This window comes from Pygocentrus nattereri, chromosome 13 (assembly GCF_015220715.1).
Source record: "Pygocentrus nattereri isolate fPygNat1 chromosome 13, fPygNat1.pri, whole genome shotgun sequence".
Taxonomy (NCBI): Eukaryota; Metazoa; Chordata; class Actinopteri; order Characiformes; family Serrasalmidae; genus Pygocentrus; species Pygocentrus nattereri.
In genome coordinates this window covers 30,226,066-30,244,628 of record NC_051223.1, presented here as the reverse complement: position 1 = coordinate 30,244,628, position 18,563 = coordinate 30,226,066, and the positions used below count along the sequence as shown (strand labels likewise).

The window sequence follows — 18,563 nt, the reverse complement described above, 5'->3', positions numbered from 1 at the left end:
GGCTATGTGCTTAATTTTACCCAGCTGTTAGCAATGAGTGTGGCTGAAACACCTGAACTTAACAATTAAGAGTGGTGTCCCAATACTTTTGTCCATATAGTGTAAGTAATGAGTAAGATTTAAAGGAACGTTCACAGAGAAAACAAATTTACACAAATTTCCCCTTAGCCCAAAGGTAGTTGAATCCAGAGTCCTCACAAGAACTAGGAAGTTTGACCATATTAGTCCAGTTTTATCAGCCCTGCACTGGTTACCAGTTAAATTTCGCATTGATTATAAAATCCTATTACTGACTTATAAAGCTCTAAATGGGCTCGCCCCTCAGTACCTGAGTGAGCTCCTCTCCCACTATGAACCATCACGCCTACTTAGATCACAAGGTGCTGGCTTACTACTGGTACCTAGAATTAATAAAGCTACATCAGGGGGGAGAGCTTTCTCATACAAAGCCCCCCAGCTCTGGAATAATCTTCCTGCTAATGTTCGGGAATCAGACACAGCCCCAATCTTTAAGTCTAGGCTAAAAACTTATTTGTACAGTCAAGCATTTGGTGACTAGTCTTCCCTGTCAGGTCTAGACCTGCTGGAGTCTACACTGCTCTGTTTTACTGTAATCTGTGGTCAGCCACTCTTTACAGTACTAACTCTGTTTTTTCTTCTCCTTTCTCTGCCGAGCTGATCAGCTGCCCATCCTGTGCGCCTGATGCTGTTGCCTCTACTGCCTTGATTGGTGCCGCTGCTCACCAGCCTTCTGGACCGGTTTGACCACCACTGAGCTTCTTGCTGTACAGCGCTGTGCAGTCCTCACCGTCAGATCTTTCTTTTCCCACTTTACTATAATACTTCATACTAATAATGTTTGCTATCCGGTGTCGGCCATAGGAGGATGGGTTCCCCTTCTGAGTCTTGGTTCCTCTCAAGGTTTCTTCCTCTTTTAGGGAGTTTTTCCTTGCCACCGTCGCCGCTGGCTTGCTCATGGGGGCTCGGACCCGGATTTTCTTTCTTCTTTTCTCTTCTCTCTGTAATACTGATTGTTCTGTAAAGCTGCTTTGTGACAACACCTGTTGTAAAAAGCGCTATATAAATAAACTTTGCTTGCTTGCTTGCTTGCTTGCTTGCTTGAACGGGAAAGACATGCCTGGTATGTTTGCACTGGACTTACAAGCCTAATGTAGCTAAAAGATAATGGATGTCTATGTCAGCAAAAAACTTTTTGGATGAAAGAAGCAAACTTTGGACACCAAACATGTCTTGGCTGATGTTCGGATAAAAGGGGGGACTGTGCAAATTAGAGTTTGCACTGAACCATTCCTTAATAACAGGTTAATAACTGAATAAAAAGCCTAGGGTCAAAAGGGTTTACAAGGCCTGGCAACAAGCGCATTTTAATAACACAGAAAGTATTTGAGCAGCTGTGAAAATGTGGAAAAGTGATGAGGTCAGGCAAAGCCCTGCTTGTCTGATAGGCTCTCTGTCAATGTCCACCCTGTTGCAGTTCCCCCCAGAAACATAAACCCTGTTTTATCAGTTCCACACTGGGCTCAACAGGGCCAGGACATCCTCTCAAACCACAAAACCAAGGTAGGACTGGAAAGCTGCCGGTTATGGCCTTGGTTCATTGGGGTGTTTAAGCCTGAGGGGAACAGAGAATTCCAGGCTTAAATCTGGAGAAGGTTGTGCCTTGCTGAAGCAGCGTTCCAGACCTGAGGAACTCAAGTATTTTTAGGCATATTTCCACTTTAGGCTTTAGGGCTGGGCTGTAATTCAACATAATGCATGCCTGCACATAGCAAAACATACCTTCATCCACCTAGACAAAACACAAGAGCACACACACACCCACTTATTCTGGCTGCCCTTCTCTTTCTTCTACTTTTTTTTACATCCTCCTCTCTTTCTCTCCTCATCACTCTACCTTTCGCCTGCTCTCATTTTATTCTTTCCTTCAGTCTTATCACCTTACAACACACTGGGCTACTCAAATAAGTAGTGTATGTGTATGTGTGTGTGCGTGTGCACATATAGGTGTTAACACAAGCACAAGCATCTGGACCAGACTGGGTCAGACCTATTGTACTGGGACTGCTCCAGTGCTTGGAGCCAGGAAAACATACTCATTCTCACACTCAATCAATCACACTGTCTAGACGTCCAGATTTCCTCTGTCCAGTATGTGCATTCAACCTGCATTCATACACGCATACTCACTAGGAGGAGTAACGATTCATGGTATGATACGTTATGCATTGTGTTTTATCACCACAATAGATTTTAATAAAAGAAATATGTACATTCAGATTTTTCCAGAAATCAAATAGACAAAAGTAGAAAAAAAAGTATACAAAACAAATCCAAGCTGTCCAATTAAATAAATATGGCCATAGTGCAGGTTTAGATGTAAATCACCTGATAAGAGCCTGATGGCTCTCTACGAAATTTGTTTTCTAATGAGTGATTTTTTTATGCACTATTTGGTTTGACTTGCAGGAATATTCCTACATAAATTACATGAATCCTCCTCTGACTGGAATGGCAAGGCCAATTCTTTTGTCTTAGTGATACACTAAAGATATTTCTTGTGTTTGTTTTCAACAGAAAAAAAGAAAAAAATGATTGTAATGTCCATGCTTAGTTTCATAATATATTTTAATATTAAGTTCACTGTAGTCTCTTGACATATGAGGCATAAATTTGTTACGGCTCTTGGCGAAAAAATACTCCATCAGTCTTGAAAGAGATGCACTGTTTGAGTGTAGTCAAGACATGATGTCATTCAATAAATTTATATTCAGGTTCATGCTTAGTTTACAGTACTGCTGCCTCCATTGAATGTGAGGAACAATTGCAACATGTAGGCCAGAGGGTCAATTAAAAACAATCCTCAAACCACATTTGACCCTGAAGCCAGAAAATGGACACCCCTTCTGTAGTGAATGTAAAAATTACAAAATATGAGTGTTCAAACTTTTGAATGTGGCTGTATTTGACATCAAACCAAAGGTCAAATTGAAAATATCAGAGCTGATTGGGCAGATTTGATGCAGCCAAAGCTGCTGAGTATAAACACACCTCTTGAAAATGAACGCTTTTAGATGCAGCACAGAGGAGTTTTTTTTCTTACTTTTGTGGTCGTCTTCTTGAGGAACAATGTTGTGCATTACTAGTACAAAGAATAGTGAAAATAATTCCAGATTATGTCAACATATCTGACAACCACTGTTGTATACTTGAAAACTTGAAAGGCCTCCTCACAACAATAAACTACAACTATAAAAATGTGGTGGACTATAGCTGAAAAGCTGGGAAATGACAATGAGATCCTAATACAACAACAGTTTATAGCTGTTATTGTTTGTTCATTTGTCTAAATGTATCCTATTTTTTTATTATTTTTGGGTATATTAAAAAGCATCTGACTTGATGTGTAAATTTGATGATAAAATCAAATTCAAGTCAAGTCAAGAGGCTTTTATTGTCATTCCATCTATGAAAAAAGTGAAATTAGGGAAATTATCCTCCAGGAACAAGGTGCAACATGGAACAAAACAGTACAAAGTGCAAACATGCAGACATAGCTTGCAAACAAAATAATGAAAATTAAAAATTTTAAAATTTCATTTTTGTCATCTGAAATAACATATTTGAGGTGAACTGACCTTAACTCAGATGATTCAATTACGAATTCACACAGATTCAAATATCCATCACAGTCACGCAAAGTCTTGCAATTTTTTTGAAACACGTTATTGCTGCATGAAATCTCACATAATGGGTGAACAATGCTGTGACTGTTTAAAATTGCAAGCCCATGCAAAAATGTGAGAACTGGTTGAATTTGTGTGGTTTTGCAAATTAACTATTAACTCTATTCCATTCAAAGCATGTATGGGGAATTCCAAGACCCATTTTAAAAAAATGAATATTAACATAATGTCATAACACAATATTAATATATAAACAGGAGCACAATTGCACACATGCATTAATCAGCCCAGCTTAATGACACCATGCTAAGAGTTCTCTAGTATTGTGTAAGTGTGACTGTATGTGCACAGCATGCATGTGCACATGTGCATGGAAATATGTTTTCCATATGTGTTGTAGCACTGTCCACTCCTACAGTTTTAGTTTTTACAGTTTTGAAGATTTCCAGAAAGATTTCTCTCTGTCATATGGCCACATAAACTCTTTTGCTGTAGCACATAAAAAAGATGCTGGTGTCTCCATAGCAACAGTGAGAAGTGTATTGTTGTGCATGAATCATAATCCATTTTCCTCCTTTTGTCCATGACACAATGAGGGATTAGGTCATTACATTCCAGACTGCGGTCAGGCCTCCATAAAAGGGAGGACAGAAACAGGCCCGACTTCAGCAAAACTCAGGGTCATATGAGTCTTACACTCAGCACTACTAATACACCTATACACAGTGCACTGAAAATGTACTAATGTAAAGTACTGTACTGCATTTCCACTTCTAGCATACAAACACATATATGGAGCCATAGAAGCTGTAAAATCTGCTGCTTGTGTGGAAAAGAAGCTGTTTTCTAACTGCTCATTTTAAGAAAGAAAAGAGAAAAATTAACAAAAGGCAGAAGAATAGAGAAAGGGAGAGAAAAGGAGAGACAGAGGAAAAGAGGAAGAGAAAGAGAGCAGAGGTGGGGAGAGAGAAAGACAGAGAGAGAGAGAGACAGAGAGAGAGAGACAGAGAGAGAGAGACAGAGAGAGAGAGAGAGACAGAGAGAGAGAGAGAGAGAGAGACAGAGAGAGAGAGAGAGAGAGAGAGAGAGAGAGATTGTGTATAATTTTTGTAAAAGTAAGACCCATTTAGGTTTGTGGGTGAATACTTGGGAGTGTGTGTTTGTCTCTAGAAGTGCGCTTGCGTGTGTGTGTGTGTGTGTGTGTGTGTGTGTGTGTAGGGATCTGATGTGAGGGGTGGGGGGGTGGGTGCAGAAGCCAACGTCAACACAGATGGAAGTCATTAGCATCTCTGCAGGGTCTGCTATGGCTGCCCCATATTCTCTTACACACTCACACACATACAGAAAGAGACAGAAACAATGGTCTAGGGGTGACCAGGGGTCCATCTCTCAAAGCGGGACTACTTGCTTAGCCAGCTTTAAACTTAGTTTGATCTAACCCTGGATTTTCTGACTCATGATAGTGGATCACATTTAACTGGGCTACAACACTACAGAAAATCCAGGGCAGGTTAAGGTCAGCATTTCAAATAACAGGATTTTAAATCACATAAAGAGCTCTTCCATCAATCAGGGACTAACAATGGCAGATCCAACCAGTCACCTTTTTTCTTCATGATATTTGTGGTGTCGATCACAAGAGGTGTACAACACAGATCAAGCTGTCAAGCTTACAGTCTGACATAAAGATCATAGACAGACCTGTAACTTTTAAAGATATTACGGATTTCTAAGAATCTCTTGGCTGTCTGTTTTCTTATTCCCTTTTTTCAAGTTGGCTGTTTCAGTTTGGCTGAGCTTTTTTGCTCTTCCTGTAAAAGTCAGCAATGCTTAAGCCAGAGAGAACAGAAGTAGGTTAAGCTAATAATAACAAAATTGGTGTTCTCACACTCTCTCTGTCTGCTGCTTTCTCATCATTCTCACCCTGTGTGTCATTTTCACTGTCTGAACATTAGCACACCATGTTATTAGTGTGTGTGTGTGTGTGTGTGTGTGTGTGTGTGTGTGTGTGTGTGTGTGTGTGTGTGTGTGTGTGTGTGTGTGTGTCTGCGCATTATGGCCAGAGCACATTCACCCTGCAAACACCAGAAAACATCAACAAACACCGACACATACCATCTCTAGCAAACACAAACTCCACATGCACCAGCAAGTATGAACAAAGACCAGCAAACACCAACAAAGACCAGCAAACAACAATACTAACAAATACCAACAAACACTAAGGAACATGATCAAACACTAAGAAACTCCAGGAAACACAAACAAATACCAGCAACCACTAAGAAGAATCAACAAACAACACCAAACATTAACAAATGCCAACACACCAAAAAGTCCCAACAAACACCAGCAAGCACCAATAAGAATCAATAAACACCAGCAAACATCAAGAAATATCAGTACACACCAAGAAACATCATCAAATACCAACAAATACTAACAAATCTCAACAAACACCAACAAACACCAACAGGCCCAAACACCAGCAAACACTAAAAACATCAGCAAACATCAAAGAACAGAGAAAAACCCCAATACATCACAACAAAAGCCAACTAACCCAAACAAACACCAGCAAACACCAACAAATACCAGCAAACCCAAAATTCACATTAGCAAACACAACAAACCAAATGTTTGGTGGGTCTGTTATAACTGTGTGCTTGTTGTGAGACACCAAGACATTCTCCCCATTCACACTATGTTAGAATAGTCCTGCTCATTCACTGTTCTGTAATGTTTTTATCTCGTCCTCACAGTCCCTGAATGCATTCCCCTTTCACATTGTTCCCATTCTCTCTTCATTCTTACCTATTACCACTGTTCTATATTTTTTTCACCATTCATGTTGTTTTAAAATACTCCCATTCACATTGTTCTAGAATGCTGTCCCCTCATTCATACTGTGGCAGAATGTTCTCTCAGATTGCTACTGTTCTAGAATGTTTTCTCCTTTCACACTTTTCCAGAATGCTCCTCATTTACACTCTTGTACAATGTTTTCCTTCATTTATGCTGTAGAACATTTCTCATTCATACTGCTCTAGAATGTTCTACCTCATTCACGCTACTCTAGAATTTGATCTCTTATTCACACTGTTCTACAATGTTTCCCCTTTACATTGTTCTAGAATGTTTTCTCTCATTCAGATTGTTTTAGAATGATTTACATATTCAGACTGTTCTAGAATTTTCTCTTTTTCACACTGCTTTAAAACCTCCTCCCCACTAGCACCACTCTAGAATGTTCTCCCCATCCCCACTATTTTAGAAAGTTCTCCCCGTTCCCACTGTTCTAGAATGTTTCCTCCTATTCACATAGTTCTTCAGTGTTCTCTCCTAATCACGCTGTTCTAGAATGATCCCTCACCATTCATTTGATCTATCTGTTCCTCTTTCTAAACATTCTAAAACCACTGCCAACGTTAGAGAGCTAGTGTTTGTTGGTTGGATAAGCTCTTTGGTCTTTCCTATAACCTAAACTGAGACAGACAGAAGGTTTTGTGAAGAGCAAACCTGCATTTAGCCGCCAGCGCACGGACAGGAACGCAAACATTCTACCTCTGGGGTCATTACAGAGTATGAGCTGCAGCAGCTGCCAAACTTTAATACAACCCACAGCCAGAGAGAGTTTAGTTCAATACGCACACACACGCACCAGACATGATTCTTCCCTCCTCATAGCGTGGCGTCTGCTGTCCTATCCATGGCCCTGTTTCCCCACCCACACTCACTGCCCTTCTTTCTCTCTCTCCTTTCTACCCTCTATTCCTCTCTAGCTTCTCCTTCTGTGGCTTTGACCACTCAACTCCTGAAGGCCAGAGAAGGTTCTGGCCAAACACATGCACGCACACACACACACACACACACACACACACACACACACACCCACACACACACACACACACACACACACACACACACACACACACATACAGACACACACGAACACACTTGTTCTTACACGTTTTCAGGATTTGGGGTCATGTCCCATATGTAATATATATATATATATATATATATATATATATATATATATATATATATATATATATATATATATATACATCTTAAGAACATTTTGTGTTTTCCTGCTTCTCCTGTAAAATTAATATTCTGGAGATTTTGTTTTTTTATTGCTAAGTAAGTGTAACATATTATACTGTATATATGTAATTTTGTAACTAACTATATGTTGTGATAATAATAATCCCCCATATGTATTACATAAGCATAACTATATATGTATGTATATACATATGTACAAAAAATTTTTCTACAGCTAACAATAAGGTTAACCTTGCATTGTTATTTCAGTTTAAAACAAACAAACAAATAAACAAACAAACAAAACAACTTTTTTGTCCTGAAATGTAGGAAAACACACAAACACACACAGCCTAACTGTAGCAGCAGGCTTTGGTTTGGCAGCAGCAGGAAGATGAAAGCGAGTTTATAAACCTAGCTCATTCACTCAGCACTAAATTTGAGCTCACAGAGAGACAGAGAGAGAGAAACTGAACCATGTAATTTAAAGGTACAGAAAAATGCAAAGAACTTCATTTTTTTCTTTTCTCTGCCTGGCCAGGTTTGGCAGTTCCTTCAGAGGTCAGGCCTGGGACTGTAAGGACAGACAGTTGCTTCTATGAAGGAAATAGTCTATCCCTCTCTCCAACTGTCCCCACGTCCTATCCAGGCCCCCTGCCCCCCTTCCAAAAACAGCAGCCGTTACACACACTTGCTCACAACTCACACTGGGGTCAGGCGTGGATGAGCAGGACAACACAGGATGTTTCTAATTATATACTATTATGCTAGAAACAGTAACAAAGTGCTGAATGCACATTGGATTTTATTTTGTTTATATCACAAAGTAATGTTTGGAAGAGTGTGTGTGACTGTGGGGATGTGTGTGTTATGGTCATAGGGGTCCATATAACAGCTACTACATTGGAGACATTGGAGTGCAATGTCACGATCACATTGAAACACCTCATACATATGTGCATACATGGCTTAATTTGTTTCATGTTTGACAGGCGACACCACATCAGGGTCATGTGTTGGTGAATAAGAGCTCACATGACACAGAGGAAACTCATGCAAACACTTCCTGCTGCTGTTTTACAGGGACCATAAAATCCCCCCTCAAGCAACAGCATCACTGCACATGGTCAACTACAGGTTCAGTCTGTAACCCTCACAGTCCATCTGTTGTGGAACTTGTACAGGCTTTTATGCAAAACACTTGTGGATTAAAAACTGTAAAACTGTACGTTTTGCTTTTCAGGCAGCTTGGAAATGCACTTTCTTCATTTCCTTTTACTCCCTCAGAGAATCTCTGAACATGTACAACACCAACTTAATTGACTTGCACATAAAAGGATGGTTCTTCAGTGGTTCTTTTGTAAAGGCAATGGTTCTATTTAGAACCATGAGTTCTGTATAGACCCATTTTACTAAATGGTTCTTTGCATGGTGAAATGGCTCTTCAGACTGATGGAGAATGTGTTGTATAGGGTTCTTCTATTCTAAGCCTGACATTGTAACAATAAAAGAACACTTTTTGGTGCTACATAGGATCATTCTCAAAAAGGTTCTGTATAGAACCATTCACAACATATTCTTCATCAATCTGTAGAACTATTTCACCATGACAAGAACCATGTAAGTATCTTTTTTAAGAGTGTATGCTTGTTCTACCCACAGAAATGTTCTTTCATAGCAGCTGCTGCCAGATTGGACAAGTTTTACAGATCAAAATGCTTTTCAACCTAATGAGAGATTCAATTTTTGGTTAAAATACTTTAAGTGTGTTACTCATAAATGACATTTATTTTGTATGTGTGTCACTGGTCACACTGTTAATCCCTTCAAAGGCCAGGGTTCACCAGCAGGCCCAACATTTTGCTACCCACTTCATAGCCTTAAGACGAACTCAGTTAGACTGTAGCCTGTGTAGTTACTGAGCAATAAGCTTTGTTATCCCATAAGCCTGGGATTTTAAGGGGTTAAAATATAATATTTTTATATTTATTAAATGTAATGAAGTAGCATAACATTTTGAACTGCAAACTCAATGTTATTTAGCTACTCTAAAGAAAGTATATTGCAATTTTTGACCTTTCAAAATTCCTAAAAAAGGGAAAAAGGGAGATAGTTGTGTGATAAATTATAAACTGAAGCCACAAACTATATGTGTAACCTCTTACAGCACAGCCACATTTCACAAGTCTAGTCTCAGGCTTTCAGTGTCAGACATCATGATCATGTGATCTCAATCTGTGAACTAAAGACTTACCAGCCATGGATGGGGGATCTCTGGAAGGGGCATCTGGGGGGGTGCAGGAAGTGAGCTGTGGATCTCTGCCTTATAGGATGGCTCTGAAACAGACAACCCAGAGAGTAAGAGGACCTTCAGCACAGAAACAAGTTAAAAGTGCCATGTGATATGTGGATTAAAGGAAATTCAGCACTTTAATGACATGCTCCCTGTCAGCCTTGACACTTAATTAGTTGACTGTAATTACATTTTTTTAACAATTTTCTAAAATGACCAGGCTGACTAGAATAGAGGTGTAGGTGTAATAAGCTTTCAGACACCAAAGTATTTCCTTTAGAAGAATGTCCAAGTGGTCTTCAAAGTACATTTATAGCATGGCAATTAATGTGCTAAGAAGATATTTATCATCCAATAGATGGCACTACCTACTGGGGAAGGAATTTCCTTTGTTCTATGGTTTAGATGAATTGAGTTAAATGGACTTCAATATGACTCATGAAAGGAGCAGTCTAAAAGCATGAAGTACTGAAGAGCTACAAGTATAGAACAGTGTGGTTGGATGAGGGAATGGGAGGAAAGTTGTCCAGTAGTGAATTCAGTATGCTAAGTAGTTTGACCTCAAGTGAGAATGTAAAGGAAAAGGCAACGAATAAAGATGAATGGATCAGAGGAAATGTCTAAGCTAATACGTCGAGTCGGGTGATAATGCTGCCATCACATGCTATTAGATTTACAGTAAAACACAAACATTCCTTCAAGTCGTAATTACAAGTGGATGCTCCAACTTGGTAACAACTTTTACCCTTCTACTGTGTTGGAGGAAAGCATGGATTCAGTGGTTGATAGTTAAATTCCTTTTGAAGTATTTTTCAAAATGCAATTCACTTTTAACAGTGAAAAATTATACCTTAGACATTTGCTACCTTTACATCTGTAACTAAAGACATGCGCTATAAGTTCTTAAACTATGTACAATTTTATAATGGGATAAATGTAAGGAAGATGACAAAATAGATCAGGCTAGCTAATTAGCTAACATAAGTATTTAAAGTAAGCTTTCCTAAACATGCACAATGCCTTCCTGATACTCTTCACACTTTCGACTGCATAATTATGACATCATGCAAATTGGAAATAGGACCATAAGAGGAGCACATGAAGGCAGCAGTAGAAGCATTCTTCATTCATGATAGGTAGTGACCTTTAGCAGACAGGACTCTGTGTAGAATGTTGGAGATCTGCTGTTTCTTCTCTCTCACTGCTGCGCTCAAATACTCCCTGTCCAACAGCTCCAAAAAGACCCGCAGCTCTGCCACCAACTCTTCCATCGCTGCAGAAAACAACACACACAGTAGAGAATGAGACAATCATACACAAAACAGTAGAATCTACAGGGAGATTCTCTTCAAAGAGGCCCTGAATATTCTGTAATAACTTTTGCTAGGATGAAGCAATCTGAATGAAACAACACGCAATGTACTCTTATCCACTCAGTATATGGAGCTTTAAACAAACTGCCCCTGCGTCGGAGCGATGAAGTAGGCGCCGGAAAGCCGATGCGACGTTTAACCCCCGTTTGCAATTTCTGGGTATGTACCCCCGTACCTTTCTCCTCAGGAAGGTGGTGTACAATATTGAGCAGCACATCAAGGCATGTGGCATATGTCTTGTTTCAGACTGCTTCATCCTATCGGGAGTTACAACAGAATATTCAGGGCCTCTTTCGAGTGAATCTCCCTGTACAAATGACAAGAAACCATGTAACCTAAACTGCAAAAGTAAGCTAATAGGAGTGTAAAAGTGTAGTGACATTAACTGCTCTGATTTTGGAAAGTTAGAAACAATATAATAAAGTATGTGGACACATTGGTCATAATAACATTCATGCATGCCCTCCTTCTCTTCTCGGCTATAAACTGAGGCTGTGCTCCTTTTTGCTCATTCTGCCCTGAGACATTGGCAGGTATCCTGTGAAGGCAGTAAATTATGAGCATCTTCTGGCAGTGTACCTGAGGAAAGCAACAGCTATCAAAAGTGAATTGCAGCTCTGGAAATGGAGCGCTCCATAAAACTGCAGCAGTGGACCTGGGCCGATGCAAACACATAGCTGAGGCTTTACATAAGTCTAAGAGCACCAGCAGGGCCTGCAGGGCTGATACTTGATGTAACACAGGGAATAGCGCTCACTGATTAAAGTGTGCCATGAAATGAAGTGTAACATAGCAAATTGAGTGTGTCATAGTGGTGAAATACAGACCTTGTATGGCTAAAAAATGTCAAGACTGATTACAGTGGCTGTGTAAGACTGTAAAACTCTGCCAACCAAAGAGAAGAAGAAATGTGATTAGCTGTCATATGAGGTAATGTGGAGTTTCCCAGTTCCCTTTTTTAAAGTACCATCAGAATGTCTGATTCTAAGATGACTGAACAAGATGTACTTAGGCATGGCCTAAATAAATGCACTTCAGGTATATATCATCACTGCAACAAAACATTGTATCCCTAAAATCACAAATTTTAATCTATGTCAATGTTACAATATTTTTCCAACCAATTTTGAACCATTTCTGTTGGTCCATTCATCATATAAAGTGTTTACACATTGTAAATAGCAGATGGATTTTTTCAGTAATAGAAAATAGAAAAATGGAGATACAAGGCATTGCTCTGACACTGACATTATTTAAGTTTGGATTAATAATATAGATGTGGGATCAATGCACTGATGTTTATTTATTACATAAGCTGGGCATCTAGGACAGAGATGGTTATATGCATTGAAAAATTATAAATGTTTAATTTTGGCCAGCAAATATTGAGCATATAATGGTATGCCATATGTATAAATAATGTATATGTATCTTGTTTTGTTTATCCACCAAATCTGAGTAAGAATCATGTTTTAGATTGGAACTGGGAAGCGCTCTACTTTTGCACCATACTGCTGCTTCTGTGTTAGCAGTGTGGACTTGCTTTGACTCACTTGTGACCCACTTGTCCCATGCATAGCAAGATTTTAAGTTATTGAGTGTCAAATAAATGATCACAGAAGATACACGTGTTCTCCAAACTCATTGCTTTGAGATTATTTTTGCTGTTTGCCACAAACTACCTGCAGCTTGAAACATGAACAAAATACTTTCGTATGTCCCTATTTTCTGTTGATACACCAATGATCATATTACCTCTCGGGCCTCAGAGAGCTCATCCAGCTGACAGCATAGACCAGAGTAACTAAATAACAACTAAATCATTATTAAATGTATTAATACTTTCATAGTGGAGGGAAGAAAGTAATGGACTACATCTAAATACAGTACAAAAAAGTGATGCTATTTTTTCTCTATTACACAGTAAGTATGTAATAGTGTAGGCTTATGCATGTTTCATTCTGTTATCATGGTGTGCGATTAAGTAGACAAAGTGGGCTAAAAAAGGACTTATAGACTTTTCTTGATGGGTTTATGTTTTATTTCACCTCTTAAAATATTTGGTGGGTCTCAGAGAAAAAACCTTTGGCCTCTTGGTCAAACTACTCAAACACTTAAATACGTCACAGGAAGGAAAACACAGCTATTATCACATCATCACATCACATAATGTGAGCTATTTCAGGCTTGGTTGGTGTCAGATTCATTCTCTTTTGAATGTCTCTTGATGGCACCTTTTTAAACTTTTCTGACTAGTACTAGTGACTCTTTATGAATATAATTTAGATGGGTTCATTATTTATGCAATGATAAACAAGGGTAGTTCCTACTGTGTAGTTCCATTAAATGTTATACATTTACTCAATGACTGGAAGCTGCTTCTAAATTATAGTACAATTGGGGTCAGGGTGCAAATATCAGAAGATCTTCACACTGACAGAATCAATCTCAGCCAATCACATTGTGAGGTTAAAGTTAACTGTGGTATAATCAATTTGTATACAATTACATAACACAAACAGCAGTGCTCTGTGCCAAGCAGTATCAAATAACATGTGCACAATTTAAACACAAAGCAAATTATATAAATGGCATACATGTCAAGCTCATATGTGTTTCTCTGTAATAAAGTGCTTGGACCCCTTGGGATTATACATATCATGTGCCTGTAGTTTGACTACACAGTTTATGAAGCACTTTCAGCGATGGTGGCCAAACAACGTGAAAGAAAATACACATTAAAAGCCATTCAAGCGATTCAAATCACGGCAAAAGTGGGGAGTGAATGGCATGCACAAATGAGGACCACCTTCAAAGTATGCTAGGGGGCAAAGAAGAAGGTAAAAAAAAACAGCAGCCTTGCACGAACGATCAGACAACCATTCTCTCTCTCACTCACACATGCCTGCCAACACACACTCTGCTGCCCTGACGAAGTATTGTGTCAACACGATCCAATGACGAAAGATTGTCTGCACTGCTTCCAAACACAGACAGTCCGGCTTTAGAGGAGCAGCGGACATGCCTGGAGCTGAGTAACTACTGTGTGTCCAATAAAAGAAGCATTTACACATCTGAGCTACAAACACAGAGGCTGTAGTGTGGAGGACAGAGGAATGCTAGTACTCAACTAATCTTGGGTCTTAAAGGTACTCCAAAAAGATCTGAGGATTGTTTTAACAAACATAACTCAACAGTCTGGTGAAAGCTTGTCAGCTTTTGAAACTGAATTTTCTCTTTCACAGTTACTGTTCAGATTAAGCAGGAAAACATCATTGTAAGAGTTTCATTAACACAAAACAGCTATTTGCTGAGAGTTTGAGTATATTTTGCAACACTAGCCTCACCTCCATGTGTCTTCCTTGGCATGACGTGCAGGTTTTATTTACAAACTACTGCTAAAAGCACATCTTAAACGAAAGCTGGTTTGAACAGCTGTAGGGTTTGAGTGGTAATGAGTGCTGACATTACAAGGTGATCAAACATGTGGTCTTTGACATAACAGACTGTCTGATATCAATCTAGCATTTTCTGCTTATATCAGTCAGATACTAATAATGTATTATGTACTAGTAATGTATACTAATAATAATGTAGTCCTAGGTAGATAGATGTCATTTCAACCTAATCTTCTCAGTGCAGCCTAGTGCCTTAATGTCACCAACGGTGCACATTTCTCAAACAACTTTTCTTACTTTGAGGGTAATCTTAGCTAATCAAGCCCATTCTTCGTATACAAACGGCTTGACTGGATAAAAACCTGATAAGAAATAATAATATATGAAATTGGATTCCATGACATTTTGTCTCCAGGAATGGAATACATTTTTTTGCTGGACGAAAGTCCAAAATTCAGGAAAATTCTGGACATGTGGCAACCCAAGATGTTAGCCAACACAGGCGTCTGTTAGCTAATGGAACAGAATTAGCAGTATGCACTGACGTGTCCAAAGATGCTAGCAGCAGTTCGAAAAGACCGGTGAAGCCAGTGCTAGCCTCTACTCTCCCAGCTTGAAAGCAGGTAATTGGCAATGACTTATTTCAGGAGAACACTGTATAAGAAAAAGGCCTTTAGTATGTTATTGCAGACAGAGAAGGAAAACACTCATTTGTTTTAAAAAAAGTGTCGAAAATCGGTGTGTCCCCAAACTTTCGACTGGCAGTGTGCCTAACATGGAACAATACTGAGCCAAGAATGCTGATTGATTTGGTAGGCTCTAAATGTTCTTTCCCCTCATTCCTCTCTCTCTCTCTCTCTCTCTCTCTCTCTCTCTCTCTCTCTCTCTCTCCTTGCTGTTCTGTGGAGAACAATGACTTTTCAGTCTAATGTAATCTAAAGTCAGTTTGGCAGGCTGAGGCTTAAAGTCCACACACAGTCAGTCTAAACACTGAGCGCTGCCGCAAACTCGAACAAGTTTTCTGTTTCCAATCTCCAAACACGCGAGATGTGGGGATCCCCACAGTAAAAACACCACTGCCAGACTGCCAGCCTTGCAAAAGACTGTTGTGGATGATCTGTACTTGTCCAAAATGATTGTGTGCCCACATGTGCGGTCGTGGTTTAATACCACCCAGGCAGCTGAAGGGCAAAACAACCCTAATCTTCACCGACATGCATTATCATCAGTGAGTGTGTGTAGGTGTGTGCGTGTGCGTGCGTGTGTGTGTGTGTGTGTATGTGTCTGTGTGGATCACAGAGACTCCACACTGTGAGCTCTGTGCTCGGGCAGTCTTGTGTAATGAACTGTTCAGATCCATATGTCCAGCCTGATTTATAGTGCAGTGCATATATAATCAGACATCTTTAAGTGTTTAGAAATGCACACCAAGCTTACGTAGGAGGATTATTTCCCCAACAACCTCCATCCTTCCTCTCCTACTCTCTGTCTGCCTAACTTCCTTGCTTTTGTATGATGCTTTCTATGTTGTATTTTAATTGATTTTATTGTCTTTTATTTCAGTCTTTTTGCTTTAATTCTCTTTCATATGTAAACTTGTTAAAAAAAGGTCCTTAATAAAATAAAATGATCTTTTTCTTCTTCCTCCTCTTCTTCTTTTACTTCCTCTTCTTCCTCTATTTCCTCTTCTCCTCTTATTATTCTTATTACTGTTATCTTTTTCTCTTCATATTCACATGAAATACTTGTAATTTTCTAATTATATGAGTTACAGGAGTGAACCATGACAGTTGAAGTGATACAGAGAAATATAAATAAATTCAGGCCATAGAACAGCTACTACTACTTTCTATAACGTTGCAATGTTCACTTTTATAGATAACGGTGTGTCATTCAGTGTAAAAAATCACACTAAAGCACTTAACAATTTGGCAAGTGTGCAATGAATTTGGCATGCAGTTTGCATGATGCTAATCACTGGGGCATAAGCTTTCTTTACTTGTTAGCTCCATTAGCCTCATAGCTCCAGAGCAAAACTAAAGAAATAAACTTCAGACACCGAACATGTCTTGGCTGACATTTGTAAGAAAACTGTGTAGAACTGATTTTTCACTGAACTGTCACTTTAAGGAATCCCTCTGTTTAGGCAGTGCTCTGGCCTCTCTTTGAAGTCTGATGATAGTTGAGGCTGTGCACACGGCTCATGTTGACAGAGTGACAGCTGTGATAGAGGCCAGAGCTCCAGTCACCCTCAGAATTTGCTTAGACTCATCCAGCACTCAGACACCAGCTATTCAGAGGAATGCTACTGCAGTGCCAAAGGTTACAGCTTTGATAGTGAATGAGTGGTTTATGAATGCACAGAAATTAAAACTACAATAAAGATTCATTAATGTTAATCCCTTAAAACTGCACTGTGTCTAAGAGAGCTAAACCTGGAGTACATTATTAATTTGTTATCCATCAATAAGCCGCTTCTCCGTCAGGGTCGCGGGGCGGTGCTGGAGCCTATCCCAGCAGTCTTCGGGCGGAAGGCAGGATACACACTGGACAGGTCGCCAGGTCGATTATTAATTAGTTATTGCATAAATCTTAAACCGCATCTTTTTTAAGGTAATCAAGCTAATGTTGGCACGTTTTTTTTCATTTCCAGAGTGACTAATTTATTTAGCTGCAATATAGTCCAGTTCACAAACTGAAAGTTCAGTGTTATGTAACTCAGTGAGTCAAAACTCCATCCTAAGTTCATTATAGGGAGTGGGATCATTGCCAGCCTTCTGTAATGTTGTCTAACTTCACTTTTGTAACTGGTTCTATTAAAGAATGCATTGACAGGGCACGGAGAGGTTAGTTTATATGTGCTTTCCACAAATTGCACAATTCTGGACCTCCAAGCTTAGAAAGTATCAGTGGATATGGGCTGCAATGCCAAATCCAAGGTGCTGAAAACCGGATGGTGTATTGGCAGCAAGAGACGAGCTTTCTGCCTTTTTGCCGGGAAGGGAACTGACTTTGTTAATCTGGGTTGCGGTTTGGACAATTAGCCTGCTTCGCTGCCTGGCATCGTCATGGCTACCCATATACCACCACAAACCAGGACATACCAGTGCGATGACAGCACTCTACCAGTCACTTCATATCTACTTCACAACAAACACATAAGATTTTTTCACCCCAGTTCCTGAAAATTCTCAGAATTCTCAGAATGACTCAGAATACATGATCTCCCAGCATTAACTACTCAAACGGAAGGGGCGATTTGACAAACACTGTTAGTTTCAAACTGTTTAGTTCACTCCCAGTCCATAAAGTTCACACATGAAAACTTTCTGTGATGTCACAAGAACACATTTATATCTGCCTATTCAGCCTACCACAGTCTGGCCCCGCCCATTCATACTGAAGTCATAAAGTGTGTTTGAGGAAGAATACAGGCCAATCAAAACAGAGCTCATTATATTAAATCTGTTAAAGGCATAGTAACAAAAACAGCCTGTTGAATTTTAAGGGATGGAAAATAAACATTTTAGCACATAAACCTAAACAAATGTCATGAGTGGAGTGGAATGTAAAAAAAATAAAACACAATAAAAATGTAACATATGGGCCCTTTAAGTGTAATGTGACATAATTTATCACAATAATGACAAATCTTGCTATATTCTCCACCCCTAATGAGCAGTTACACAGCAAATGTGCCACGCAAACCACGTGTGCTTTAGGCTTTGTAGTTAAATGTTGTTAC

The 18,563-nt window shown here is 39.4% G+C and overlaps 1 protein-coding gene across 3 annotated transcripts in view; it reads right to left on the bottom strand.

The window, feature by feature from the left end:
- The window catches only part of afap1 (actin filament associated protein 1), an 83,048-nt gene that overhangs the window by 30,694 nt on the left and 33,791 nt on the right, over nucleotides 1-18,563 (bottom strand). For all 3 annotated transcript variants that reach the window (XM_017701998.2, XM_017701990.2, XM_017702002.2), the window contains exons 2-3: nucleotides 11,192-11,320; nucleotides 10,009-10,091 (exon numbers count right to left, since the gene is read on the bottom strand). In XM_017701998.2, the coding sequence (XP_017557487.1) occupies nucleotides 10,009-10,091; nucleotides 11,192-11,320 (212 nt within the window). The remainder of the gene's footprint in view (nucleotides 1-10,008; nucleotides 10,092-11,191; nucleotides 11,321-18,563) is intronic.